Here is a 27,668-nt window from a genome sequence, read left to right on the forward strand (position 1 = left end):
GTGGCAGAAAGCCACCTTGGTTTCTCCCCAAAATCTCTGCCCTGTGACAACGTGATTAGATGGGCCAGCACAAAGGATTCACACCTCAGGCTGGTCTCTTTACATAACTTTAGCTGGCTGCATTCCTGAGGGAGGGGGGACCGGCTCCCTCTGCCTATGTGACTGGCATCAGCCACCTGGGTGAGGGGCATCTACCTGGGGAGCTGGAATCTGCCCGGTAACAGATAATGTATTTCAAATTGGTTGGGTAACAGCCAACTGGGACTAACCTCCACTGGACCAGGTGAATGAGGTCACAGGGTCTATATAGGTTAGGACGGGCAAGGAGGCGGGCTCTTCGGCCATGAGGTGAAGCAGCAGCCATGCGGGGGACACAGAGGAGCTTTACCATCTAAAATTGGCTCTCTCCCCCAAACTCACGAGTTAGAAACCGCCTGCCTCCAGAGGGTAAACTTCACCAGCCTCTGGAAGATGCGTGTGAGTAAGCTACTGAAGATCTGATTAGATATCTAGCTGGCAGTAACTCAGACGCGTGATCAAAAGGCTACCTCAGCCACACTGTTTGCTCTTTAGGATTTCTAGAATATTGCTCAAACTTGTACCCTATTTTCACCCTCCCCTTGTAACCAATAAAGTCTTCCTTTGTGACTGGTGTGGAAGACTTATTGAGGGGTGGATCTAAATTATGCCTAAGAGACCCGTTAGATCTGCAGACTAAAGAGAACTTTACTTTTTGCCCCCTTGACTCGGGGAAGTGCCCCAAGTGCCTGTACCGGGTCGAGTACTCGTAGGACTCTTAGGCCTGTGTTTCCCCGAGGACACAGGGCCGAGACAGTCTCTTCTCAGGGTGGTGACGGCGATGTTACCCCCAGACTAGCGTATGTGCTCCAGGAAGGGGTCAGGCCGGACATAAGGTGCCCCTAGGGAGGCATTTGGAGCCTGGCATGTGGTCGGGCGCAGGGAGGTGGGCAACTCAACGCACGAGCGCCCCCTACTGGCCCGCCACACTCCCCACCTTATTTTCTCCTTATTTTCTGAAGTTAGATTTCCCCTGCACTATTTCCATTGCTTATCAAATCAGAGAGACTTAAGGTTTCTTCAAAAAATTACACATAAGGAAAGAGATGAGCTGATCTCATTCCCACATGCACAGTAACATCTCAGCAGAGAAAGAGACTGCTCTTCCCATTCCTAAAATGCCTTTTCATCCAGGTTCAGTCCAAATGTTCCAGAAGTTCATCCAGTTCCAGAGCTGCAAAAGCAGCAAATGGAGAAACACATTCAGAATAAGACAAAATATATTTAAACCCTCTAGTCATACTAAAATTAGGCTTATCCAAGTCCCCAGTCCATTAATCAAGGCCCATTTATCTCTCAGTCCATTATGCTCTCCAACAGTCTGTTCAGGGTCTTTGTAGCAGCAACACATTAAAATGATTCCCTGTGAAGAGCTGTAGTTCTTATCCATGCAGATAGGCCTCAAGCCAGAGTTCCCCATAATCCTTCAGGGAGCTGCAGGGGCAGAAAGAGAGAAAGAGTCCAATTAGAGAGAAGTAGGGCTGGGAGGGCTGTCCATAGGTCATCTAGTCCAACTCTCTGCCTAAGGCAGTATCGTCCTTACCCAAACTATCCCATACAAAGCCATAACCTAAATTTTTTGGGAAAACTACCTTCAACCCAGACACAACACAAGACACAGCACCTTAACCTGCCTCATGTAGAGCAGGGGAACCATGGCAGCCAGCATCCTGCTTCTATAAAAGTCATTAATATATGATCAAGTGACCCCAGGTGGAAGCCACATGCCTCACTTCAGATGAAGGCATCCCCACTACAGGTCATACCAGTCAGACCATAGGGTAAAATTCCTTCCTGATAAATATGGCAATTGGATTGAGCAGGGAGAACAAAGATGGCATTACTTTTAGAAGGTGACAATCTGTTTAGTGATCTCAATGGAAAATGTGGGGAGAGAGATGGCAAACTAGCTTTATGAAAGAAGCGCTCCTAGAAAGGGAGGCAGGGTAAGAGAAGGATTGAGAACCAGAAGCAAAGACACCTCAGAGTTGGAAAAATGAGAAATGGAGTAGAAAGGAAAACGGGGTTTAAGGGACAGAAAGGAAGAAAAACTTCTTTGGGGATCGGTCATAGTTTCCCTGAAAAAATGAATGTCAAAATACTGAGCCAAGGGGTGGGTTGGAGTTGATTGCACCAACAGACAGGTAGACAGAGGGGCAGTCAAGCTACTCAGTTAGTCAAAAGAAAAAGAAACAGAAGGTATAGTTGGGATAAGGTAGGGAATGAGAGTAGAGCAGTGATTCTCAACCAGGATGATGGGGCTCCCCAGGGTACCTCAAGATCCTTTGCTGGGTACCTCAAGATGTGAGGAGATAAGCGAGTTATATGGAGATAAGCAGAGAAGTGCAGGCTCAGGCTTATCCCTGCCTGGACAACAATCCACCAGTACTGCCAAGCCCCCCTGCTAGAAGAGACATCATGTCAGTTTGATCCAGTTTGCCCAACATATGTATAGATCATGTGCTTCAGCAGAGCTTTGTGGCACTTTTATAGCTGACATATGCAGAGGAAGAAAATATTATTGGGGGGATGAGTGCAGCCCCCCAGCAGGTAAATCTGTCATGGGGAAGTGGCATGGGAGGGCAGATCAAGGCCCCCACAGTGAGGGAGGGAGTGGTGGCAGGGGGAGGGGCAAGGACAGGGCCTGGGGTGAATGGGGCCCTGGGGCTGGGGCTGGGGCCAGTCATGGGATGCTTGGAGCCTGGGCAGTTTGTCCAGGGCACAGGGAGGCTGCTGCCACTGTATACATCCTGGTGGAGGCCTGGGAGGCCCGTGCCCCCCAGACTTATGCACAGCACAGAAGCGGGCTGCCACTGTAAGATAAGCTCTGTGCCCCGCTGCCACTGCCTCAGGAGTGGGTCGACACCATGTGCCTGCCACCACTGGGTGAGCAGGGGACACAGAAAAGTCAGCATGCAGCAGGCACATAGCATCACGCTGCTCCCAGGGTAGTGGCAGTGGGACACAGAGTCCAGCCCATGGTGGCAGTCTGCCTCTGCCCCACACATAAATCCAAGGGACATATGCCCCCTGGGCCCCCAGGGTGCGCACAGTGGTGGGATCCTCCCCGCAGCCCTGGATAAGCTGCCTGGGCTCTGAGCATCCCACGACCTGCCCCAGCCCCAGCCCTGGGGCCCCATTTACCCCAGCTCCTGCCCCCACATGTCCCTTCTCCATGACGACTTACCTGCTGTGGTGGGCAGTGCTCTACACACAGCTGGTCTGCTGTTGCTGCATGCCTGTGTCTGTACATGCCCCTCCCCCCTGCTGCAGCCGCCCAGAGCCCAAAGCTGGGCAGCCCTGCGGCCCTACCCATTGCTACCTCTGCCCCATGTTTGGGGGGCTAAGGCCCATTAGCCCTGGTCTTCTGCCATTATGATAGTTGATTGAATCAGCTATTAGATAAAAGCACTGAAAGGTCCTGCTGAAGTATGCAATCTATACAGATATTGGGCAAGCCAGATCAAACTGATGTGATTCTCTGCTACAAGACATGGGCCCTCACCCTCTTGGCCATCATTTGTTTAACTTTAATACTGGAGCTACTGGAAGTAGTGAAACTACTGTGAACTGTGGTCTTGCTTAAAGTCAAGGTAGTGTTGAAAGTAAGTATCAGAAACCATTAGTAAGCAAGTATCAGATGATTAAAATGTTCATTTTAATACTTTTACCTATACCTGGTTGAAATGGAACAAGCAAAAACTGATTTTCTTGGAAGGAGGACCTGATTTCAAATATTACTGAAGTTGGAGCCAAGATGGTCCAGGAAATATGCCTTTCACTTATTTCAAATATACATTTTTTGTGAAGCATCCTGGAAACTAACGTGTGTTTTTGTTTTTGGAGGATGCAAGTTTTTGTTTCTGTGGTTTGGTTTGGTTTGGTTTTTTTCCAGGAAAACCAAATAAAAAATACATATTCTATTTTCAATTTGGCAGTTTCATGGCACTATAAATTTAATTCTCTTAGGCCATCTTTACAGGTTCTCCTGGGATGGGGGAGGAGGGTGTTTAATTAAAGCAATTCAGGTGGTCATTATACTAAGATAAGGGCAGCCTCCTGCACTATATATATCTATTAACATCAAAGCAGGCAGATGAGAATGAAGCAGACTGCCATTAGAGCAGAGTATTTGAAAAAAAGTGTGGAGTACCCCATGACAGTATTCAGTTCCCTTTGTAGTTCTACTCTTTGCTTTCTGTCCATGTTTGCCCTCTACCTCTGGAAACTGTATTTAATGTCTCAGGGCTTTGATATGTTTACAGAATACTTTTTATTTTAGCAGTCCCAGTTTTGATGAATCAAATATAGTCATAGGTTCTAGGTTATTTTTCCAATTGACCATACTCTGTTTTTCAAATTCTTTTCTTATTAATATATATCATTCTTATATAATCCTAAAATTAAAAAAAATCCAGGAAATTTATTTAAATAAAAATGAAAGATCAGTTGATTAAACAAATCATTAAGAGTATGTCCTATTTATTTTCCATACTTTTTTAACGTTGCTTTTTTCCCCCTACCAGTTTTAATTTCATTTAAAAGTTTGGTTTAAAATACAGAAAGTCTTGGTCAATTGCAGGAAACCAAAGCTTTAAAAAGAAACTAATAACAGATAAGCATATTTTCTTATTTTTCCCTTTGGGGATGTTAGCTCTTAATCTTTTGTATCTTCTTAGAGGTATAGTTTTGAATTAATTATATTTTATCCAGAGACTACATGATTTCTCCCTCCAATAACCTAAATCCTTGATGACTGTTGCCAGGTTACTAAACCTGCAAAGAGTTCATACACAACCTAAAGCCTAAAGAGAAAAAGTACAAATAACCCTAAGTGTCCTTGGAACTAGAGTCCCACTAATTTTTTTTTTCAATGACACATTGGCTCATAAGTGCTTAGGGCACTCTTGAAATTGTGACTTGGGCACTAACATCATTTAGGCACTCTTGACAAAGTTATACAAAGGCTTTAATATTAAAATAGACAATGAACATTATATAAAGGGACAGCTGAAATCCATGTTTTTAAAATATGTTTTGTTTTATATGAATGTTGAGCTGATATGTCTGCTTCAGCACCTTACAATCCATTAGCATCACCTTTTACTAACTAGTTGTGTGTGATCTCAGGGGGCACATCAACACAAGACACTTAATGTGCAGTAGCCTAATAATACTGCACAGAAGTGTGTCACGGCACAAACAGCACTAATATGCTGCTGCACAATATTATTAGGCTACTGCACAGTAGTGTCACTAAAAAAGTGACTGTTGGCGCAACTGTGCAATAACTATAGTTACTGAACATTTAGTTAGTACTTCATTAAGCAAGTACTAAATTAAATGTTCAGTAACTACTGTGCATTAATAAATGCGTAGATGCACCCAGTATGTACCAAGGCAATTCCAGAAAGGGCACATTTTATACTAAGTTATTTACACAGGCTTCACCATATAGGATATGAGAGGGAGCTGAGATTCATTTTCCTTATAGAGCAGGCAGCCATTTCAGGCATTTACTAATATTTGCAGAATTTGGAAGGGATTGATAAGAAGAGAAGGTTTTGAGTAGATGACACAAGGTGAAAAGCTCCATGACATAGTTACTAATGTCCTGAGCACCTGAATCCCACCTGCATCTTATATGGTTAGGCTGATCTGTCTGTCTCTCTAATCAACTCCTAAGCTTCTCTTCTACTGCAGCCTATGCCAACTTGTGCACTACTATGCAAAACTATTCTTTTTCTTGATACATACCGTAAAATGTCTACAAAGGCAGTGAGTAAACGCTTGGATTTGTACTCAACGCCATGCTTAGCACAGAGGGATTCCACCAAGGGGGCCACCTTCCAGTAGTTGTGTCGAGGCATTGTGGGGAAAAGGCTGTGGAAGAAAGAGAGACATGTCTACCAAGATTTTACTACCCCTGACTCAGTATCCCAAAAGAATCCCTCCCACTTCATGATACCAAACTGATTTGTTTTTTTTATGGTTTTGGCCTCTCATGGACACTGAAGGATCTTACACTTAGGTATCTTCTGATTATTCCCACTCCTGTCCCCCTACCCATACTCACTGGTGTTCGATTTGGAAGTTCAGGTGGCCAGTGAACCAGTCATTGAACCAGGATTGGTTCACATTGCATGTTGCCTGGAGCTGGACAGGAAAACAATTTTTTTAAATGCATGTTCTGCTTATCTTTCTGAATTGAAGAATAACTGAACATCAGCCTTACAACTGTATTTTGCTGTAGCTTGAAATGGCTCAATGACATTGAGAATCATAGCCATCATTGTTCTGAACAGGGGAGCAAGGTCTGTGTGAAAATAGCATGTTGCAATATGGGATGATTATTGCCCATATTGCTCCTCCACATATCTGTCTCTTATACTCCCTAAAGAAGTTCTCCTCTTACCTCTCAAATGGATGGAGAAAAGAGATGCAAACTGAGGAATCACACAAGGTTTTTTTTCTGGACTCTTTTGCCTTTACAGCAAAAGCACAAACAACTTGTTGTGGGAAAGGCTTGACTACACAAATTTTTTTATTGTGGTAGTATAACTATAGGTATTTGAAAAAAGAGAATTTAAAGCTGTATGATCCCCTTGTGTGGATTCTATACAAAGATAAAATAGTCATGTTTTTAAATGTTTCCATTAAAACTGGATCTATTCGCTATTCCTCATCCAAGACAAGGAGAGAAACTAAAAACTAGCATAAGAAGCTATATTATGTATTAATTAAGGAAAACAGTTGAGGAAATTTTTCCAAAGGTTTTATCACTTAAAAATATCCTATTTTCAAACTTGTTCTTTCAAGGAATTGCTGCTACTAGCATGTAAACTTGCATGCCCTTTATGATTTTCAGTCTATATTGCAACATGAGGTTATGACTACTGGAATACACAAGTGCAGTCCAAATAATTCCCAGGAGTGGAGAAGTTATTACCTGTGTAGATACCCAGTCATCATTTTTATCATAATCAATGTTCATTGGGATGTGGTTCATTTGTGAAACCCAGACAAACCAATGGCTCTCTAGGTACCTGGGTAGGCAAATATACATACACACACAGTCATCACCTTCAGTCTGTTCCAAAATGTTCATTAAGAGATTCACTTTGCTGCATGCCAATACCATTGATTATTCTAGTAGATCCTAAAGACCAAATAGGTAATAATCTGATAACGAGTCTGTCCATCCAAACTCACAGGAGGGTTTAGACTGACTATATAAAAAAATACTTTGTAGTGCAGTATTTTCTCTTTTTGATCAGTACTGCATATTTATTAGAGGCCCTCACAGATTCCCAGCTCATTTTTTCTTGACTATGGTTGACTTAAATCAACAATTTGTATTAGTAGTTATATATAATTATTTTTTCCCCATGCTAAATATGGCAATACTGATAAGAAGCATGGACTTGACAATCAGCTAAGATAACTCTAGGTACCTGGCCAACCAGTAGTATACCACAGTACTCTGAAATCCCATTAAAGGTGTGTACATGAGGCAAATTCGGATGTTGAAGGTGACAATCAAGAACAGTTCCTGCCAAGCAGAAGGAAAGAAGGCCTCATTCACTGGGCAGTTTATAGCAGTGCATACCCATTCTCCTTTCTATACCAGGCAGCGTGGCACCTTTTTTTCCCCCTGAGATGCTTCTTGCATGTAACCTGAAGCTCCACTCCATCTTTCTGTACCAACATGAATCTGACCCCCAGAAAATTCTCCCATAGTCCCAACTTTTTCCCCTGCATCAGCAGGAGGCAAGCCCCAACATTCAGGCCTATAAATCCATGTCTATCTATACATTCGGCAGCCTTCGTCTGTCATTTTTACTTTGCCTAGGGAGACATTAATGGAAGAGGTTGAGAATGTAAAAGCTGTTTTCTCCTGGCTCTTTGGAAACAGAGCCAATCAATTGAAACAAAGTCCCCAGAAACACCTTGCATATACATCAGTGACAGATCTAGTTTTTGAGGGGACACTGTGACTACATTTTGCACACTATAGTTTCAATACTTACAAGCCACTTTTTCCGCTTGCTTGTAAAGTGGATTACAGTCAGCTGGAAGAAGGGAATTAGTACAAGTGGAGCCAAAACTGAAGGAGATAACAAGAACAGGAAGATTATAACAATTTCACAAGTTTATACATCCCATAGAACTAGAAGAAAGGATGGTCCCATACTGCTTAGGGATTTACAGAATAGCACAGGGACAAGGGTAATTTCATCCATATCTCTTTTTCTTTTATCCTTTTTCTTCCTTTATATCCTTCTTCCTATCTCAACCTCCTTCTTTACTCTTTCCTTTAACCATTCTTCATTCTCTTTACCTCCCTCCCCCATATATATATATATATATATAATATTCACTCTTTCTATCACGATATACCTCATTTTTACCTGGTAAAACCCAGCTGGCAATGCTGACCCCCTGCAAGCTTTCTTAAGCTTAATGATCACAGCCCAGTAGGCTGCAACATTGAAAGAAACATCCTTTGTCTGGCCCTTGAAAGGTATAAGCTTAGGGATGGAAAGCTGTAGTCACTTCTGAGAGAAGGCCCCATGGTACTGCAGGAAGCTCGAGACACTCACAGCTGAAGTACTTGTGCTGATGGTTGTAAGGCATGAATTTCTTCTTTTTCTTTCCCAGCTACAAAATGAGAGGAGTAACAACTGTTAGTGTCTGTGAGCAACTTTGAACTCCTTATATTGAGGAGACTCTGAAGAACTTGGATAGAAATACATGTGGAAAACTATTTCCTTTGTGTACCTAAGTGGCAGCTTCCTAGCTGCATAAGAGTCATTTTTGGCACTTGCAGGTAACAACTGTACTTTCCTTGCAAGGTGATAGCATAGGTGTAAATTCATAGACTGAACATGCAAAGTTGGCTATGCACTCACTATACAAATGCATGGCAACATTTTCATTCCCATTCTGGAGGAGTACCTAGATATAAAAGTTAAAAACAATCAGCTGGCTAGAAACCTCTGACCATCATGCATTAGACTCCTCAGAACAGCATTCTTAAATCCTAGCTTTAGCAGCTGAGTGGTTAGAGCACTGACCCGGAAAACAGGCAACCCCAATTCTAAGCCCCTTGCGCAGAGTGGATTTGAACCTACAGTATTCTAACTACCACAAAACAGCATGGACACACTCCAGCACTCCTAGTGAAGCTGGCCTCCTAAGCAGCCAAAATGCAAATATGCAGGACCAAGTCACTTAGCCTCAAAAGGAACAACAAACTTTAGCTAATGCTTGACTCATGGCATGGTACTTAAAGCACTGTGCTAGGAAGTCAGAAAGAGACCAATTGAAACCCACTGCTCAAGGAGGGTACCTAAAGCAAAGGTCACCAGTTTCCTAAGCCAGTGTACTAACCACTCAGAAAGTGCATCTACAACAAACAAGGATTCTGCACACCCCATCATTTTTCTGGGACTCAGGCACAGGGGTGTGTGCATGCACATGTGCACACATGCATGCACACGCACACCCACCACCACTGAATGCATGCCTGACCAGTACAGTACATGGCCTTATGTTACATGTTCAGTCTATGCACACAGGCTTATGTAGCCACCATATACAGCATGGGCTAAATAAAACCGCTGAGTAGATGACTAGAAAATATCCAGATGGATGGACAAAGGGAAATAGAATGTTGCCCTAAGAGGCTACCATTTTAATCAAGTACTGAAAAACCCAGCTGGCATATATACATGCAAATAAATTTGACAGCAGAGAGTAGGGAAGACCCCATTAAGAACAACAATCCATTTGTTTCTTAGTAATTCTGTTGAAGGAAGATATGTCAACGTATGATCAACACTGTTTGCAAATATAGTCTTTGTATTCCTTGAGACAGCTCTCCCAGCCACATGGAGATTTGGTCCCAACTTGATCTCCGCATGGTTGGAACACAGTAGTCCCAGCTGCTGGACAGCTCTCCTGGCTACATGGGGATCAGGACATGTCTCAGTCCCCATGTAGCACAGAGACAGCTGCCCTCACAGCTGGCACAGCTTCCCCCACATTGGGGCTTAGCCAGGCAGCAGAGGGGCCCCTGCTGCCTGAGCTCACAGGGAGCAAATTTTCCCAGTCAATGTCTACACATCTGCCACTATGCAGGAGCTAATGCGCCATTAATCTAGCACCTGTATTTCTTGGTACCAAACTGTAATTTGCTGTGCAGTGAGTCCTGCACACATGTAGACACTGATGTTTTATGGTGCATTACATTAATCTAATGTTCAGTAAAGTGTCTTGTGTAGATGCACCCACAGTGTTGCAAATGAAATAAGAGGCAGGCTTTGTTTGTTTGAGTTCATGTCTCTCATATAGAAATTAATAGCACATAGCATATAGCTTGTGTGATGTAGATGACATAAATAGATGCCTGTATTATCTGTGGGGCATCCTATGTGGTCTGCACTGCTCTTCTAAGTAGATGTTGCTAGGATAAAGAAGGCAGGGGAGACACTCTGGCCCTAGTATTAAACAAATGGGCTGATATGATACCATAAAACCTGCCTTCAAGGTCATTTTTCTTCACCACCAATCCATGAGCCTTTTGTGCTTTTATGAGATTAAAGGGTTTGTGTTTAAAAAAATTATTTGCTAAGAAAGACTGGGTTTCCAGCTTACCTGCTGTACTGTCCCTGAAGTGTTAAAGCAAGAAACCACTTGCACACTTGTAAGGAACTACAAGGAAATGTGTCCAAGCAGCTAGGGATGAAGTGACAACTTGCACCAGTATTAGATCCTACGCTGCAGTAATACAAATCCTACTGCTCAAGGAGGGATCCAATTCATGGGCTTTGTTACCTCTCAGCTCTGTGTTCTTGGGGAACCCTGGAACAGTATGTCACCTGTCTGACTCACAAAGGATTCACCCCCTCCCCGCCTCTGCCTGAACAAAGGCTGATTAGAGGAAGGACTTACAAAAGACAATGAAGATGCAGTGGGAGACACACCTAAACCCCTCCAGACAAGGGTGATAGGAGTGAAGCAACTCCCCTGCACTCATTTATATGGAAATTAACAGGAAAGCACCTTCATTAGAATTCGGGATGGAGAACAGAGATTCCAAGCCAAGGACTGCACTGGATTCTGGGACCAGAGAAGCAGGGGAGCACTGCATGATGGGAGATCTCTGCTCCAAATGCTAATCAAGCCATGTCTGCATAGACCAAGTTCAGCATTTATCAGACCAATTCTAGTAATTACTTTTTTATTGGTATCCAAAACACTGAATATTCCTGTCTGTACAGGAGACCCTCACCATCTGCAGGAGATATGTTCTCGTAGGCCCCACAAATGGTGAAATCCGTGAATCAGGTACTGCACTCATGAATGCCATCCATGTTTATGAGTGCAGTGCCCCCAGTGGCTGGGGGGGACACAGCTGCTCTGGCAACAGCGGGAGTGCAGTGGCAGGAGCCCAGTGGTGGCAGCAGGAGTCTGGCAGCAGCAAGCGCAGAGCTCCCAAGGATCTCCTTTAAGTGAATTTAGGTTGCAGGTTTGGCATTTGTGAATATCTGAAACCGCGAATGCCAAACCCACTAATAGTGAGGGTTTCCTGTTGTGAGCTCCCTCAGAGTAATGCCACCCATAGCCAGGAGTTATCAGTTCCTATTATCCAGCATATGATGTTTACCCATAAACAAACCTAGTGTTCTCCCCTGAGTCATTGTTAGTTGAGTCATTGTTAGTTCTCTACAAAAACCCCTACCCAAGTTTCTGTCTTGGTGCTTGGATCCAAAAGCTGCACCATTTCCACTCTTTTTCTGCCTGGAATCCCACCACTGGCCATGCTGAGGGGTCTACCGGTCTGCAAGCTCCAAGAAACACCTGGGAACCTTGAGTGGTTTAAGCTTTGTTGAGTAGTTTGACCCCAGCTCTTTTTCTCCCTCTCCCTTTGACTCCAGGAACCTGACTTTTGCTTTCTTACTCCAGACACAGTTTTCTAAATTTGACTGTTGCTGACCACACTTGAGCTAGACTTCCCCAAATACCTCATTGAAACTACGTAATAGTGTAACTTTTATTTGTCTCTCTTACATGGCTGTTACTACTGGTATCATCACAAGTTCACATACCTGGCAATAAATTACTTTTATGGTCAAGCTGGTTGCTATACTTTTTCTCTGAACCTCACTTACTCTTCCTTCCCCTTGAACTCCCCATTTGCTCTGCAGCAACGCTTCTTTTACCTAAGCCAAAGTTCCCTGTAATGTCCAAAATTACGGTGGGGTCTGCTCATCGATGGAGTTACTACTACGACCATTGTAACAAGAGATTGGGATGTGCTGAGTTTTGAAGCGCATAAGGGTATCAGCTGAAAGTGCTGATTGGACCCAGCCTGCTCAGACGTATTCTGTTAGCGTGTGTGTATGTGTGTCTAACTGCATTTATTATTGTCCTGCTGAAATAAGGGATGAACTGAGTTCAAGGCACATGAGGGTGTCAGCCTGTCAATGCTGAATAGTCTAGCCTGGCTCAGGCATTCCCTGTTAATCTGTGTGTGTATGTATGTATATGTGTTTGACTGATCCGATGGTTGGAGGAACCCAGACCCATTGAACCTGAGTCCTGCAAGATAGATCCACTGGGGGTGAGGACTTGCAGAAAGGAGAGATACAGCTCCGTATAGACACACAAGTAACACAAGCAGCACATTGATAGACTTATAGAGACCCCAGAAATGTACCCCTAATAAATGAGCACACCCCAAAGTGATGGGCAAATCTGGTAACAGCTTCCCCTGGAAATGTGCATGAGGGGCTCTGATCTCAAAGAATAAACTTTCATTGCTAAGTGTTTCAAACAGATTGATGTCTGCCAGGAGAGGAGAACCAAGCTAAATAGTGAATCTCCATCCAACAGCTTTATGGCCTAAGACCTTTTTACTAATAGATTTTTCTGAATATACTGAGTTTTTTCAAACTTCCACCAACTCACCTCCACAGAGAGTGTCTTGCCCAAGGAAAAAAAGAGAGGATGCATGTTGAGATCAGGGTCCTTGCGGAAGCAGTTGGGCTTGGCATGATGTTGGTTGTGCAGGTGATTCCACCAGCTGGCTGGTGCTCCCTGAAGGAAGGTCAAAGCCAGAAGATTCAAAGCACATTGCTATTAAAAATTACTTTAATCACTTGGCCATTTATCTGTTCATCCAAGAAACATGCAACACATTCCCTTTTCTGTTGCATTTAGAATGAAGATTCTTAGAAAAGATGGTGCCTAAATTTATGGGTATGCTCCATATACTAAACAATCCTGGTCAGCTCCAGGAATCATTCCTAGGATCAACACTTACCTTCACAACACCCATTAGAAATATATGAAGCAAACGGTTCCATTTTGTCTCCCTGAAGACTGAAAAGTGCCCCAAATCATGTTGGAACCAAGACATCTGGATCTGGAAGAAAAAATAATCACTGAGAAACAGCTTTAGCAATATCATATGGAAACCCATAAAGGAACCCCTCTCTTTCTGTTCTGTCAGTGCAGTGCCATCCCATTTTATAAAAACAAATACAGTGGCAGATCCTGGGAGTGGGAAGCTATGGGCACACTGTGAGGATGGTGTGTAGTAAGGGAAAGTGGATGGAAGTACAGTTACAGCTGTGTCCTGCCCCATGATCAGGGGCTGTGAGGGACAGAGGGAACTGTTTGGGAGGGATTCTAAGGGGATGGGGCTCCTGGGGAATGCGGGGCTGGTTGCGGGGTTATGGCACCAAGGAACTTTTGGAAAGTGCTGTGGACTAGAAGGATTTAGGGTGAGGAGGGGCTGGGGCATTAGGAGGGTAGGGAAGGTGAGGGGCAGAAGGGGTGTGGGGTTAATGGGGGGTGTGACCTGTGAGGCTGAAATGAGGTATAAGTAGGGGGCTGGGAGCAAAAGGAATTGTGGGTGAGGAAGGTTCAGGGGTGTGAGAGATCATAGTGAGGTCTGGGTGCTCAGAAGGGCAGGTGAGGGCTAAGTGGGGCAATGTAAGGGAGATGGTGAGGGATCAAGGGGGCTGGGTTGTGGTGGGGAAGGGATGTGTCTGCGCAGGGTCTATTCAGTTCATGAAGGAAGTCATGGCACAGGGTAGGACTCAATGGGGCATGTGCAGGATGGAGGTATCTGATGGAGCTTGAGGCACAATGGATGGGGCTGAGCATAGAGGATATGTGAAGTGGTGGAGTGGAGTCAAGAGGTATTTTAGGTGGCACAAGGTACAAAGGGCAGTGAGGGACAATTTGGGACCATGGTGGAGTGCCTGGGGGATCCAGGTATTGGGGCACAGGTAGTCGTTTTCTCTGTGGCCAGGTTGGGGTAACAGATGCACTCCTCTGGAACCAGGTCCCTGCCCACTCTGGGGCTGGCAGTAAGTCCCACCCAACTTCCACCAGACATAGTTGCATTTGTGCTTGCATGGCTCTAAAATAGAATAATTTAGCCCTAGTCCTGTAATACATTAGTAAAGTTTCTTTTCAACTGGGAAAAAATACACATTGTGTTATATGATGATGTACCACAACACCTGCACCCCCCTTTTCAAAATCCTAGGTCCACCTATTGGCAAAAATTAACCTTTATACTACAGCTGCACTGATACATTGGTCCATATCATATTGGCACCGATAAAAGGAAAATTTATATTATTGGCAATCAGCTTTTCTTGGATGATATGGCTGATAATGTTGCTGATGAATGCCATGTGCATGCACACAGCCACAGAATATACTTGGCCAGGAATGTAGCCCGGCAACATGGAGAGCAGTGTCTGACCAGTAAGTTTGTTGGGGGTAAAGGGTGGGGGAAGTGAAGGGGCATGGGGAGAACAGATCGAGGCCCCCATGGTGAGGGAGGGAGTGGGGCTGAGGCTGGGGCTGGGGCTGGAGCAGAAGCAGGTGCTGCCCAGACAGGGCGGGGCACAGGACAGAGCCATGGTTCATCTGGGGGCACAGGGGCAGGGAGTTAGAGGGCAGCTCCAGCCTCTGCACGCACCCCCAAGGGAGGGATGGGGTACATGTGCTCCCCAGATCTGTGCACAGGGCAAGAGCAGGCTGTCCACTGTGTGCTTGGGGACAAGGCTGCACCAGGCTCTTCCCAGAGGGGTGGCTGGGTCTTGGCTGCATTCAGGGTGTGTGGGGCAGGGCAGATGGTGGCAGCACTAGGAGAGGGAGCTACAGGAAAGCTATGGCAAATTTTAGGCTATAGCCCACCCCATAGCCCCTCTCCCCAGCACCACCACCACCCACCTGAAGCACAGCATGGGTCCAGCCCTACCATCCCACAGTGCCCAGCCCTCACGCCGCACACAGATCCAGGGGGCATGTGCCCCCCATGCCTGCTCCAGGGGTGCGTGCAGTGGCTGGAGCTGTCCCCTCCCTTGTGTGTCCCCCCCCCCCCCCACAACAAGCCATGGCTCCCTCCAATGGCCCATCCCATCCATATGGGCAGCACCTGCCCCTGCCCCACTTCCTGCTTCATTGTGGGTGCCTTGATCTTCCCTGCTACACGTCTTCTCTCCCCCATGTCCCTTTACCCTCACAGACTTACCAGCCAGATGCTGCTCTCTAAGCTGCCAGGCTGCATATCCTCAATGAGATCGGTATCAACCAATATGGCTGGTCAACAATTGGCCATCAATATCAGCCAAAAAAATTTTATCAGTTAACTCCTACTTTATATCTGCCCTAAGGACCCTACTGTCATTCTGAGATAGATAGATAGATAGATAGATAGATAGATAGAAAGAACTTATTCTCAAACAGCAGCAAAGCAAAAAAGGCAGTTAGTTGCATTTCTAAAAGCCAGAAGTGTGCTGTTCCCTCTGCATATTAGTAATTCCAAAGGAATCAGCTGGAGACCAGAGGAAAATACAGGTCTTTTAGTAATAACCAGGGATCCTGGTTTTCCATTTAACCCACAGAAAAATGGAGAAAACCATGGATTTCCCCTTTCTATCAGAGAAAATGTGAATTTCTCCTTTTAGCAGAGAAACCCACAGATTCCCTGCTTTTGCAAACAGCTCTGCAGGGTGGTTGAGTTCCAGCCTGCAAGAGCTGTTTGCAAGCAGGGCAGGAAACCCCCAGCTCTGCCTGGAGGAGGAGGAGGAGAGGGAAGGGCAGGCCTTGAGGTGCTCAGTCAGCCACAGCTCTGCTCAACTCAGCTTCACTCTTTGCTTCTGGAACCTGAGGCAAGTGGGGCTTGCAGGGGGCTGAGGGCCCCTCTGGCAGGGCTGGGGGGTTGCAGGTCATGGCTGGGGAGCAAGGCAGGGCTGTGGGGAGACAGAAGCTGGCCCTGCCCCCACCCAAGCAGGCAGCAGCAGTGATAGATCTGGTTCCATGATGCTTCTGCTGCAGCTGCCTGCTGTTGGGGGCAGGGAGCTGCAGACTTGGGTCCCTGACCCCATAGCTCTGGCAGCTGAAAGCCCCCTCCAGCAGGGCAGGGACTGTGGGTGGGGGCAAGAGGCATGAGTAGGGCAGGGAGCTTTTGTGGGGGCAGTGAGAGGCACCAGCAGGGCTCGGGGGGCTGCAGGGGACTTTTCATTTTAATAATGGATTTTGGGGGCTTTATCAGAGAATATGCAATTTTTATAATAGAAAACCAGGATCCCTGGTAATAACAAGTCCTGAGCTCTAGTAAATTCATTGTTCCTATAACAACAGATAGAAGTCTTGGCTTGAGAATATGTGTTGAGTTTCAGAAACAAGAAGTCAGAGAAGGACAGCCCCAATTCTGATACAGCAAGACAGGTGTCTAGTGGACTGGAGTGAGGGTGGACTTGGGCTGTCAGCACCAGCTCTGCTTCCTCAAAAACGTATTTCCCATTCAATTCATGAAACAGATTTACTTCATGCAGCACTTCATGCCACCTAGCCCTTCAGGTTCCCACTGAAGCCTACATGGAAGACTGAGATCCAAGCTCCCTACGCTCAGCATTTCTGCACTCCTTCCCAGAATCATGGGCTGTGAAAAGAAGGCTAGGACATCCATCAGTCATGTAATGTTCCCTACCTTTCATCAGGCAGGAAAATATGACCATAGAGAAAATGAGTTCTTCAAACTCCCCTTCCAAATACTTCTAAGACATTGCTTTATATGCCCACTTAACCAATGTTAACAGAAACCCAATGAAGAAGGTACCTGATTGCTACCAGAAAGGTTATAGGGCTTAAACAGAAGAAACTACAGGTCGGGGTGGCTGGAACAAAACTATCTAATGCATGACAAAGAAAAAAATAACCTCAGCTGTTTTGCTGGGTTGGGTAGTTTACCTGTGCAGTAGTAAACAGTGCCACACCAACAAGGAAGGGCACTAAGGATGAACCAAAGTACCACACAGTGAGCCAGGAAGCAGCATCCAGTACCAGGATGTGCAGGAAAATCAGGAAGAAAAAGAAGTGTTTAGGCTGCAGAAGTCCCATCCTCTCAACAGTGGCCCGCAGCTCGCGGAAGTCCTCTACCAGAAGTTTCTGTGGATAACAAAACATTACTGCATTAATGTTGCAGTAATACATTACCGCATTAATACTGCATACTGTGCAGAAAAGCAATCTCTGGAGTTACAAAACAGCCTCCAGAGCAAGAGGAGACACTTTGTTATCCCTTCCCTTAACAGGCATTTCTGTGACAAAGGGGAAATACAACGATTGACAACCTTTGCTATATACAGTAACTGTTTGATCCTGGAGAATATGACAGTGAGGGGTTCTGAGTGTGGTCCCAGTGACATGGGGTGGACCATGTGACATGCCCACAACCCCAGGGGAGGTTGAACCCAAGATCTGTGCCTGCATTACCTCCCCCGGTGGGCTTCTCAGCCCTCCTATCTGTGATGCAATGCTGGATGCACAGTTTGTTGAGTCTTGCCACCAGTCCATTTCATTTTTCATTTTCCAACATAGGAGTCCTCATCCCATCCCACATCTGGTTCTCCAGGTACTCACATTTTTATTGGGCTCAGAGATAGGTTGATCTGGTGCCAACTCCCCGATCAGCAGTGGTTTCAAGTATTTTTTCACCAGCGCCTTATCATTGTGGAAAGCAACAAAGGCATCCTGAGAAAGACAGATGAGAAAGAGAAGATGTAGACCTGTTCCGCGTGGCCCTCTATTATTGGGTGTCATCTGCTTTATTACACAGAAAGACTCTCCTCAAGGATACTAAGAGATCCTCAACTTGAACAAGACAATGAAGAAGGCACGGATCGTAATAACTGAGGCAGAAGATGATCATCAACCAAGAATCTCCATTGCAATTTCGATGGTAGAGACTTCTTTCTGAGGTCAATACCATTGCTCTACAATGGGCGTTCTTCACCAGAGTTTTTGAGGAGCTTGTGGTGGTGCAATTTTCCTCTGTCCCCATGTACTGATGCAGTGTACCCAAAAGTTCCCACGACAATCTGCAACTGCTCAGGGGATGGTAGCCCATTCAGACTATCAGGGACTAACTCACTGTTATACATCACAACTTCCTGGCTAGAATTGCTCCTCTTATGGACGAATTTCAAAATGAAGTTACTACTGGTATAACTTAGCTGCACACACAGCGAGACAAGTTTCATTTGGGTGTTTCTCTCTGTTGTCAAATACACTCCACGATCTTGCTCCTGATATTCTGATCAATGTTCAGGGCCAGCCTTAACAATGTGAAAGATGTGTTCCACCCTTTGCCTGCTCCCACAGGAGATAAAAATAACCATAAAGGGGTTACTTCTGATAAGCAACCAGTAACTCATACTTTGAACTCACCTTCCTCTTGGCCTTCCCCCTCTCTTTCTCCCCGAAGTATGTCACATTCACCCTGATCTCCAGGGCAGGACTATTACTACTTTTTCTAATCACCATGAAAAATCCACTTAAGGTATAATATAACCACACCCTTAGCAAGACAATTTTCAGTGAACACATCCCTATGGGGACTCCCTATCCATGGCAGAAAACAGAATCCAGGGGTGAGGTCCTGATATTCCAATCCCTATTCATGACTGGCCCTCATGATATGAGGGACATGTCCTTCTCTTTGTCTGTTCCTTCAACAGATATGAATAATCACAAAGCTAGTCCTTCTTACAACCAGAGACAAACTCAATGGCAAGTTTTCCTCTAACAGTTCCAAACCCATGTCCAACCATTATTCCTCCATCTGTAAAACACGAAGCAGACAAACAGAGAGGCCTGCAACCCAATAGAGACATAACTTCTATAAACTAGGAATGTGGAAAGAAAGATATGCCATCACTATTCTGCTTTACATCCTGTGTTGGGTGAACAGATGACAGGGATATATTGACAGGTCACCTAATTCTTATTGCACACCTCTGGAGGTAGTGCAGTCACCCGGGAGTCTGGGATTGTAGTCCCTTCCCTTCTTCCCCAAAAGGGATCTGAGCCTGGGTGCCTCTGGATTCCTAACGTAGGATCCCAACCACCAGGCCATAGGTCAGCTACTTGCTAGTGCTTTCTCAGTGCTCATTCTGAAGCTGAGTTACTAATATAGCCACTGAAAAAAAATGGGTGGAAAGTAACACTGGGGTAAGTTTCTGCCTTACTGGAAATAAGCACCTTGCTAGAACCTGGAACTCCTTTCCTTCGGTCCAGCACTTACATTGCTGACCAATGTATACCTGTTGGCTTATACATTTTAGCTAGGCCCCACAAATCTTCCACTCATGGCTGTCCAGGGGAACAGCTTTGAAAAAAGCACTGGAAAACGAATTGGAATATGGCTGTGGTACAGTGCATAGCTCGCTGTATGGAAAACCAGAGAAATGTAATCACTTAACTCCTCAGGATGAGGTGGGGGAGGGTGAACAGAGGACCTCCAGCTTCCCAAATGAGTACTTTAGCCATGTAGCTATTTGAAGGAAAAGAGTCTCTCCCATTTTGTTTCCAGGGACTATGCCAAGTCTGAGTACATATGTAATCGTCCATGCATGCTGGATTAAGTGGCCAGGGTACAATTCCAAGCTGTACATAAATGGCATTTTTGTCCCCTAGACAACCATGTAGATGACAAATTCTAGACAACTGGGCAGATAGTAAAGAAAAGACTGTCACCCTGAGTGTCCTTTCTGTGGGAACTGGATTAAGTCCTTAGACCATTAATTCTCTCCCAGGGTGCCATGGCCTTTAGACCCATTCATGTGTGTCAATATTCCTATTGTTAGGTGTGTGAACATGATTCATAAATAAACCTGGGGATTTCAAATAGGAATCCATAATGTCAAAACCTTCAGATCTGTTATAGTTTATCTGAATTTCTTGTAACCAAAGAATTGCTCTATTCTTTTTCTTTTGTCAAAAATGAATGAAAAGTAAAAACTGGCATTTTCCAAGGGGTGCCTCAAGTCTAATGATGGATGCCTCAAGTTGAACTAGAGGTTCTTTGAATTTAAAAAGTGTAAGAACTACTGCCTTAGAGGATAGCTGCTAAGGAGCAAGAACCTTGTTTTTTAACTTGCCTGTATAATACTCAGTACACCTACATGACTATATTATAAAGCTATTACTGCAGGGTTACCAGAATGAAGGTCTCTTTCTCACCTATTCTCAGAAATGTAAGCACTGTAATTACTATATTTATTAACATATCCCACACCACTAAATAAGGCACACTCCTTGTTTTGGGAAGACAGAAGGAAGACAAACAATTTCCAGAGCATCTGTGCAGGGCACCAGCTCAGCTAGAGTTGAACCCTGGAGCAGGGGCATTCCTATCATCAGTATCACTCCCTCTTCTTTGTCAACAACAACTGCCCATTTGGCACTGGCTGTGAAAGGGGTAAACCTGTAGGTATCAGCTCTGCAGCAGGGGAGAGGTAATGGTGCTGATGGTGTGCCCTCTTGCTCCATGCAACCAGAGGGTTATGATCTAGCTGAGTCGTGCTGAGTCTTGCCTTATGACATCATTTCAGCATTCCCCTGCCTCCATTCAGGTGCAGAAATCAGTTTCCTCACTTGAGGCATGCACTCCAATTTGGGCTGCTAATTTTCAGAGAGAGTGCATGTGATATGCAAAACAATACAGTAAATTCAGGTAAGTGATTTGCTTAGGGTATTGTACACAGGTGTTGCACTTGCTCAGATTAAATCTTCTTAGTTTGGAAATGGTAGGCAAGTGGCTTTTTCCAACCTTGTTGAGCTACACTGGGTGCATCTACGCAAGACATTTACTTCAGATCTGACTAATTAGCTCTGCAGTAGAATATTACTATCTACATGTGCAACCCTATAGGGTCACAGTAGACTAATAAATGCCACCACAAAGTAGTCCAGCTAAACACAAGTAGCAGCCTCTGGGAGTCTTGTTTCATTCACCGCAGCACATATGTAGACAGTAACAAGGCTGACTGGGGCATCAGTGTGCTTTAGTGCAGGGACTGCCTGCCAACCAACCCCACACTGGAGCACCCTCATGCCCTAGCCAGCCCCTCCGCAGTACCATGAGCCAAGTCAGACCATCCTTGGGCTGGCAAGCTGCTTGGGAGGTTGCTGCGGAGCAGCCCCAGTTCCCTGCCCACCCAGGGCTGCTCCAACAGGGCTCCATGTGCAGCAGGGTGGGGCTGGTGGGGCATGAGGGTGCAGCCCCATGCTAAAACACCCACATCTCTCAGCATGCCCAGGAGCAAAAAACTCCAGAACTATAACTTCTGTAGTTTATTCATGTGCATTAACTGCATATGTAGATGCACCCAGTATCCCCAGATTCATCCCAATCTTTACTGAAATGACTCTGGTTAACATTTGGGTTGCTCTTTCTTGCTAGAACTATACTTTCTGTCTGTCTGTTTTTTGCACTCCTCCAACTCCAGTTCATCCCAAACTCCTTCCCCATTCAGTTTCTTCATTTCTTTCACCCCCTTTCAATGTGTGCCTTTAGTATTCCGTTTTATTTTGCACAACCCTCAGTACCTTTCTTTTTTTCCACATGGTATTGTTCCTGTTCAAGATTCAAGATTGTTCCCTTTCAGGCAATATTTTTCACAGGTTTTAAGGTGAGAAGGAACCTAGTTCTCTCTAGAATCACCTAGTTTCATCACTTTCATACCAGTAACCATAGGATGCTTCCAGCAATTCCTGCACCTACTTGTAATTGCTGGCTCAGCTTAACCCAATCTTTTGGAGATCCACTCACTATTGATATGCACAGGATTCAAATTATGGGGGAGCTGAGCCCCCCTATAATAGACAAAAGCCTCCCCCATAAGAGATGAAAGCTCATCCCACAAGAAACTAAGCAGCTCAGGTGGCAGCGGCAGTGGTGGCGGTGGTTCCTTCCTGCACCCGCCCTCACACTGCAGACCCTCCCCACCGCCAAGAGTTGGAGTGTAATTCAAACCCTGATATACAGATCTCAAAAGACCAAGAATCCACAAAAGCCCTTTTAAATTAATTCAGTCAGTAATTACCCTCACTGGTAAAATTTGTACCTATTACCTGTCTGAACTTATTTAACTTCAGCTTCTCTTGATTGACTCATTTAAAGCCTTAAGAGCCCTCATTCAGTATAAAAATTCTCTACAGGTTGGCACTTGCACATTGTGATCACGCCACACCTCAATCTTCTTCTAGTTCAATTAATTAACTTGGACTTCTTAGTTTTGCACTATGAGGAAGGCTTCTCAGGTGGGAAGCTGTCTTTCTCTGAACATCTCCAATTTATTCCATTCCCTCATTCTGTGCTCACTTCTTAGAACATGAGTTTTACATAACAAAATACCCATCTCTTTCAAACTCAGAAATCAAAGACTTGAACAAGACAGTGCCAAGTCACAATTCACACATGCCATAGGACAACTAAAAGAGGGCAACTGGGGCACTGGCCCTGGGCATCAACTTGGTTGGGCAGGGCACAAAATAGCAGCTTCAGTGCTGCTGACCTGCTGCAGCTGCTTCCCCATGCACTGCCACCAGTATGGGTCCAGTTATTCCTCTGCACAGATGAATCTTTGCAGAGTGTTTTAAAAGCTCATCTCAAACAAGCCTTCCCAGGTCACCAGAGGGAGCAAGGATGCCACAGAGCTAGCCATGCACCCTCCCAGAGTGCCACTTTGATCCCCTTCCCTTGTCTGGTCTGCTATTTTGCATTCTACTCCTAGCCCTGTGCTACCTGCCTGATCTCCTGCTCTGCTTCTCTCTCTGACACTTTGCTTTCTGTTCCTTCCCTGTTTTATTGCATGCCACACATGAAGGCTGCTCGTGCCACTTGTGGCACCCATGCCTCCTATAGTCACTGCCCCTTCAAAAACAGCCTCATAAAGCCTGCTTAATGCCACTCACTCTAATGAGGCGTGCCTGCTTTTAGAACATATTGACTCTTCAAAGGAGTCTTAGCAACAAACTTTTCTGGCAGCAATTCTAGCAGCTAGTTCCAAATATGCATGTTATTTCTCATCCAGAATGAAACCGTATATTTTCTGCTCACGTTTATGTTGTAACCTTGACAGTTCTGAGAATATAGCAATTTCTATGCTTTTACTGAAGGCAAAGGGAAGAGAGTGAGTGCTCAAGTAGTAAAAAATACCACCACTATTTAGGCCAGTCATTTCACTGCTGATTCTGAACCTAGTATTGCCAACTCCAACAGGTCAAAAATCATGAGACAAATTCTTGAAAATAAGGAGATTTGGAATGTAAATCATGAGATATTATTTTTGAAGTGTGTGTATGTGTGTGTGGGGGCATTATTTCTGAACATGTGGGGGGTCTATGTGTGTGTGTGTGCAGGCTTTGGAGCCTGGGGGTGGGGGTCCCCCACACACCCTGGTAGGATGTGGGGTACTGTGGGTCAGGAGTGAGGGGCAGGAGCAGGGCTGTGGGGGGGGGGGGGCCTGTGGCTTTGCAGTTAGGGACAGACACATGCATACACACACACACACAGACAGAGACACACACGCACAGACAGCCACCTGCAGTTCTGTTGCATGATTCCCCCTGTCCCTGGAGCCCCATTCACCCCAGCCCCTGCTCCACTCCCTCCCTCACCGTGGACCTTGATCTGTCCCCCCTCCCCCTTCCCTCTCCCACTCCCATTTCCCCTTCCCCTCCATAGACTTACCAGCTTGGCACTCTCTACACAAAAAATCACAAAATCTTAAGATCATGAGTCAAAGTTAATTTGACTTGGAAATCAGGAGTCTCATGATTTTTCATGAAGGTTGGCATTACTGCCAACCTGACAGTCTTGAGCAGGCAGATACACCAATTAAAAAATTCACACTGGGACCATGAGGCAGTGAATGATACTCTCTAACGTGTCTTGCATTTTATTTCATTCCCAGGGTACAGACTGGATTCAGAGCAAAAAGACCTTGCTCCACCTCAGTTCTTTCTAAGGGGCAATATCAAAATATATTTCTCTGTGTACCTGTGATAACAGAGGGTTATTCACCTCCAGCCCTCAGCACTCATAAAACTGCAAATGATCACCCTTCCCTCCACTGAAACAGGTGCATTGTAGGTGGAGCTGGCATGCTTTTGGAGAAATTCACTGTTTCCTAATGCTGCCAGTTCAAATGTTACCAGACCACAACAATTTCTGAGGTTCAATGGGGTATCTTTATTATTTTTACTGAACTGCAGTGATGTACTCTACAAACACAGATTTACTGGGTTTTGTTCTTATTAGACAATAAAAAGCAGGAACAAATAGGAGTGCATCTGTTTTTGTCATGTCTCAAGGCATCACTATCTAATCACTGCATCATACTATGTAGAAAAGAAATTCAGTATTAACAACTGAAGGACTGGGAAGAGCAAAGGGGAAACATCTATCTGAATTTACTGAAATGAGACAGTAAAAGGAAATGGTTGCCTACTTCACTTCATACTGAAAGATGAACATTTAGGGTGCAGACAGACATCTCACTTTAACCATTTCAAGAATGTCACTGACTGGGAACCAATTCACAGTTGTCCCTGGGCAGAAGTGCCCACATGCACATTGGTATGAGTTCTAAGCACCGGGTCCTATGGGTTAGGAGCAGTGCAGTGTGGGATGCCTGGAGGAATGACAAGACAGTAGGCAAAAATGCATGGTGTCTACACATAACATTAAATTGGTGCAAGGGGGACCAGGTTAAAATAGCGTTCCATTTTTCCAGTGTGCTTTTGAAATGTTCCGGGAAGTTTAAAACAGCCTAAAGTGCCTGCTCATCTAGGGTCCCAGCGGTTTAAAGTTGTATTTTAAATGTTTTAAGTGTTAGGAATGTCTATACCCTCAGGCTAAAAACAGAGGACTGATTTCCCCAAAGAAGAACCTTTTTATTCTGGGATTTTACAGGCATACAAATGCATTGTTTCACCCTTAGTACCCATGAAGAACCTGTGACTTACCAAAAATGACACCTTTTTCCCAGGACATTTGGGGCTTATTAGAGTTAATTCCTTGCCAAGCTGCATATGTAAACAGCTGTTCTAATGTATGTCAAAACTGGGGAAATTCAGCCGCGAGAGAAACCAAAGGAATCTAAGCAAGCAGAAATGCAGAACATAGTCTTCGCTGCAGCTGCAGCGCAACCAAAAACTATCTAAGTTGCTCTAAGATTTTAGAGCAAAGTAGAAATAGAGAGGCTTTGGGGAGCTACAGGCAGGCAAAGAGAAGCGGGAGGGGTTGACTAATGGAAAACCCTAACACACAAAACATAGTTTCTTGCCTGTTGGGAGATTTTGAGGCAATCCATATGCTTTTCTTCTGCTCTTCTCACACAGACACAAGCCCTAATATTCCCCTACAACTAGTTGTTGTTTCTTCTTTACTTTTCTGTGGGACCCTTGTTACTTCCCCCCCCCCAAGTCATTGACCTAAGGTGAAAGGGAAATTATCATATATTCCTCAGACTTAAGTATAAGCAGGACTACTGAGATTTGTACTCCCCATAAAAGCCTGGGAACTGATGTGCTAATCTTCATGGAACAAAAGATGAAAAAGCATTCTTAATTTCATTACAGTAGGTTAGAGCCAACTAGTAGGAAGTGACCATGGCACCAACTAGGGGTTCTTTGGTGAGTACAGAGCAAAGGAGATAGGCTTCTGTTGCTATTGTAGAAGAAAAAACAACAGTACATAGCAATGTTTCAGATATAGATGAGGTGATAGTAGACAGGAGACAATTCAATTAAAGAGTCAACTGAAGTTGGAAATAAGGGTAAGGTAGCCCTCAGGAGGACCTTAAAGGTGAAGTTTGGAGTGATTCATTTCTAGACACTGCATGGTTTCCCTGTTGGAAAAGTTGTCCCACTTCCTTATAAATGTTACAAGTTTCATAGAAATGTATAAGATCCCTATAAGCTTGATTCTAAACACTTCATAATTTTAATGTTTTGTTCTCAAGCACTCTGTGAGGTGGGAAGTACTATCCACATTTCACTGATGGATAACTAAAGCACAGAAAGCCTATGAGATTTGCTGAGGGTCACAGAAAATTTCTGTGTCAAGGCAGAAATGAAATCTGGCTTTTCCAGATCTCAAGCTAATGCGCTAGTGCAGACCACATTTCTAGGGTGACTATACATGACTACAACAGTAACTATAGCATTCTGCAAATAAGCTGTCCACTTTGTTTAAGCTTTCCTGTGGAAGTACCATCTACATTTTACCAATGGATATCTGAGGCACAGAGAAGCTGTGAGATTTGCTGAGGGTCACAGAAAATACCTGTCGGGGCAGGGAATTAAATCTGGCTCTTTCATCTCTCAAGATTATGCTCTAATACAGACTGCATTTCTAGGGAGAATACACACAACTACAACAGCAAATATAACATTCTGCAAATAAGCTGTGAGCTTTTCTCAAGCTTTTCTCTGAACATCCCTGTAAGTTCATTCATAGAAAATAAGCTCCAAAGATACCAAAAGAAATTCCCAGCAGATTTATTTTAAATATGGAGAATTTTTCATGGTTATTTGTTGTTCCTTAGCTCATTCCTCCTCCATGTTCCCAGCCTTTCCCTTCATGCATGTCTTTGAAATATCTCTGCCTTTAACACTTCTCCAGCTTTGCCCACCGGTTCAAAATAATGCCTCTGCCTTCATAATCTGCCCTAGGATCTTGTGTCTTCCCTAGGTCCTTTATCCTAAATAATAACTTGCACTACCTCTCTGGATGTTGACTTCTTCGCTGTTCTCCTTCTCTTTTGTTAACTATGTCACTCTGTCAGGCAGCCAAGCATACTGCCGAAAACCTCAGATACCCTCCCACAGGTCTCATCATGCCATCCTGCTCTGTATTGTAGCTGATAAAACACCATCCAGTTGTGCTGCTTCCTATTTGCAAGTCTTACCGTAGCATCTTGCCCTGCATAATGGCTGATCATCCTCTTGCCTCCAGGGTGCACCAGGTAGAACTTGCTGACATCATAGACTTTCCTGTCAATTACCAGCCACCGGTCCTGCCCTGAGGTCCCACAGCCCTGGCCAGTATGGACTGCAATCTCCTCCCAAGTAAAAAGTTGGGGAAAATCTGGAACAGGCTCTGATATAATTATTGAGGGGCCAGAATGTGGTGGCATCTTCACTGCTGGCTACACTCTTCACACTCAGATGTCCTGTTCCCAGATCTGCTGCCACATTGCCCTGAT

The 27,668-nt window shown here is 44.8% G+C and overlaps 1 protein-coding gene across 2 annotated transcripts; it reads right to left on the minus strand.

Annotated features, from left to right (window-relative positions):
• Nucleotides 1-630: 630 nt before the first annotated feature.
• LOC149871308 (acyl-CoA (8-3)-desaturase-like) lies at nt 631-27,668 on the minus strand. Of its 2 annotated transcripts, XM_090032290.1 has the most exons (12): nt 27,372-27,668; nt 18,034-18,144; nt 17,362-17,559; nt 13,409-13,510; nt 13,054-13,182; nt 8,682-8,739; nt 8,109-8,185; nt 7,533-7,630; nt 7,028-7,124; nt 6,155-6,234; nt 5,836-5,961; nt 631-1,512 (listed from the first exon to the last, which is right to left on the minus strand). In XM_090032290.1, the coding sequence occupies exons 1-12, from the start codon at nt 27,597-27,599 to the stop codon at nt 1,461-1,463; spliced, it is 1,356 nt and encodes a 451-aa protein (XP_089888416.1). In that variant the 5' UTR covers nt 27,600-27,668; the 3' UTR covers nt 631-1,460. The 2 variants fall into 2 exon arrangements, with proteins under 2 accessions (XP_089888416.1, XP_089888415.1); XM_090032289.1 differs by lacking the exons at nt 7,028-7,124; nt 7,533-7,630.

Source organism: Crocodylus siamensis, chromosome 2 (assembly GCF_052110815.1).
Source record: "Crocodylus siamensis isolate JL-2025a chromosome 2, ASM5211081v1, whole genome shotgun sequence".
Classification (NCBI taxonomy): Eukaryota; Metazoa; Chordata; order Crocodylia; family Crocodylidae; genus Crocodylus; species Crocodylus siamensis.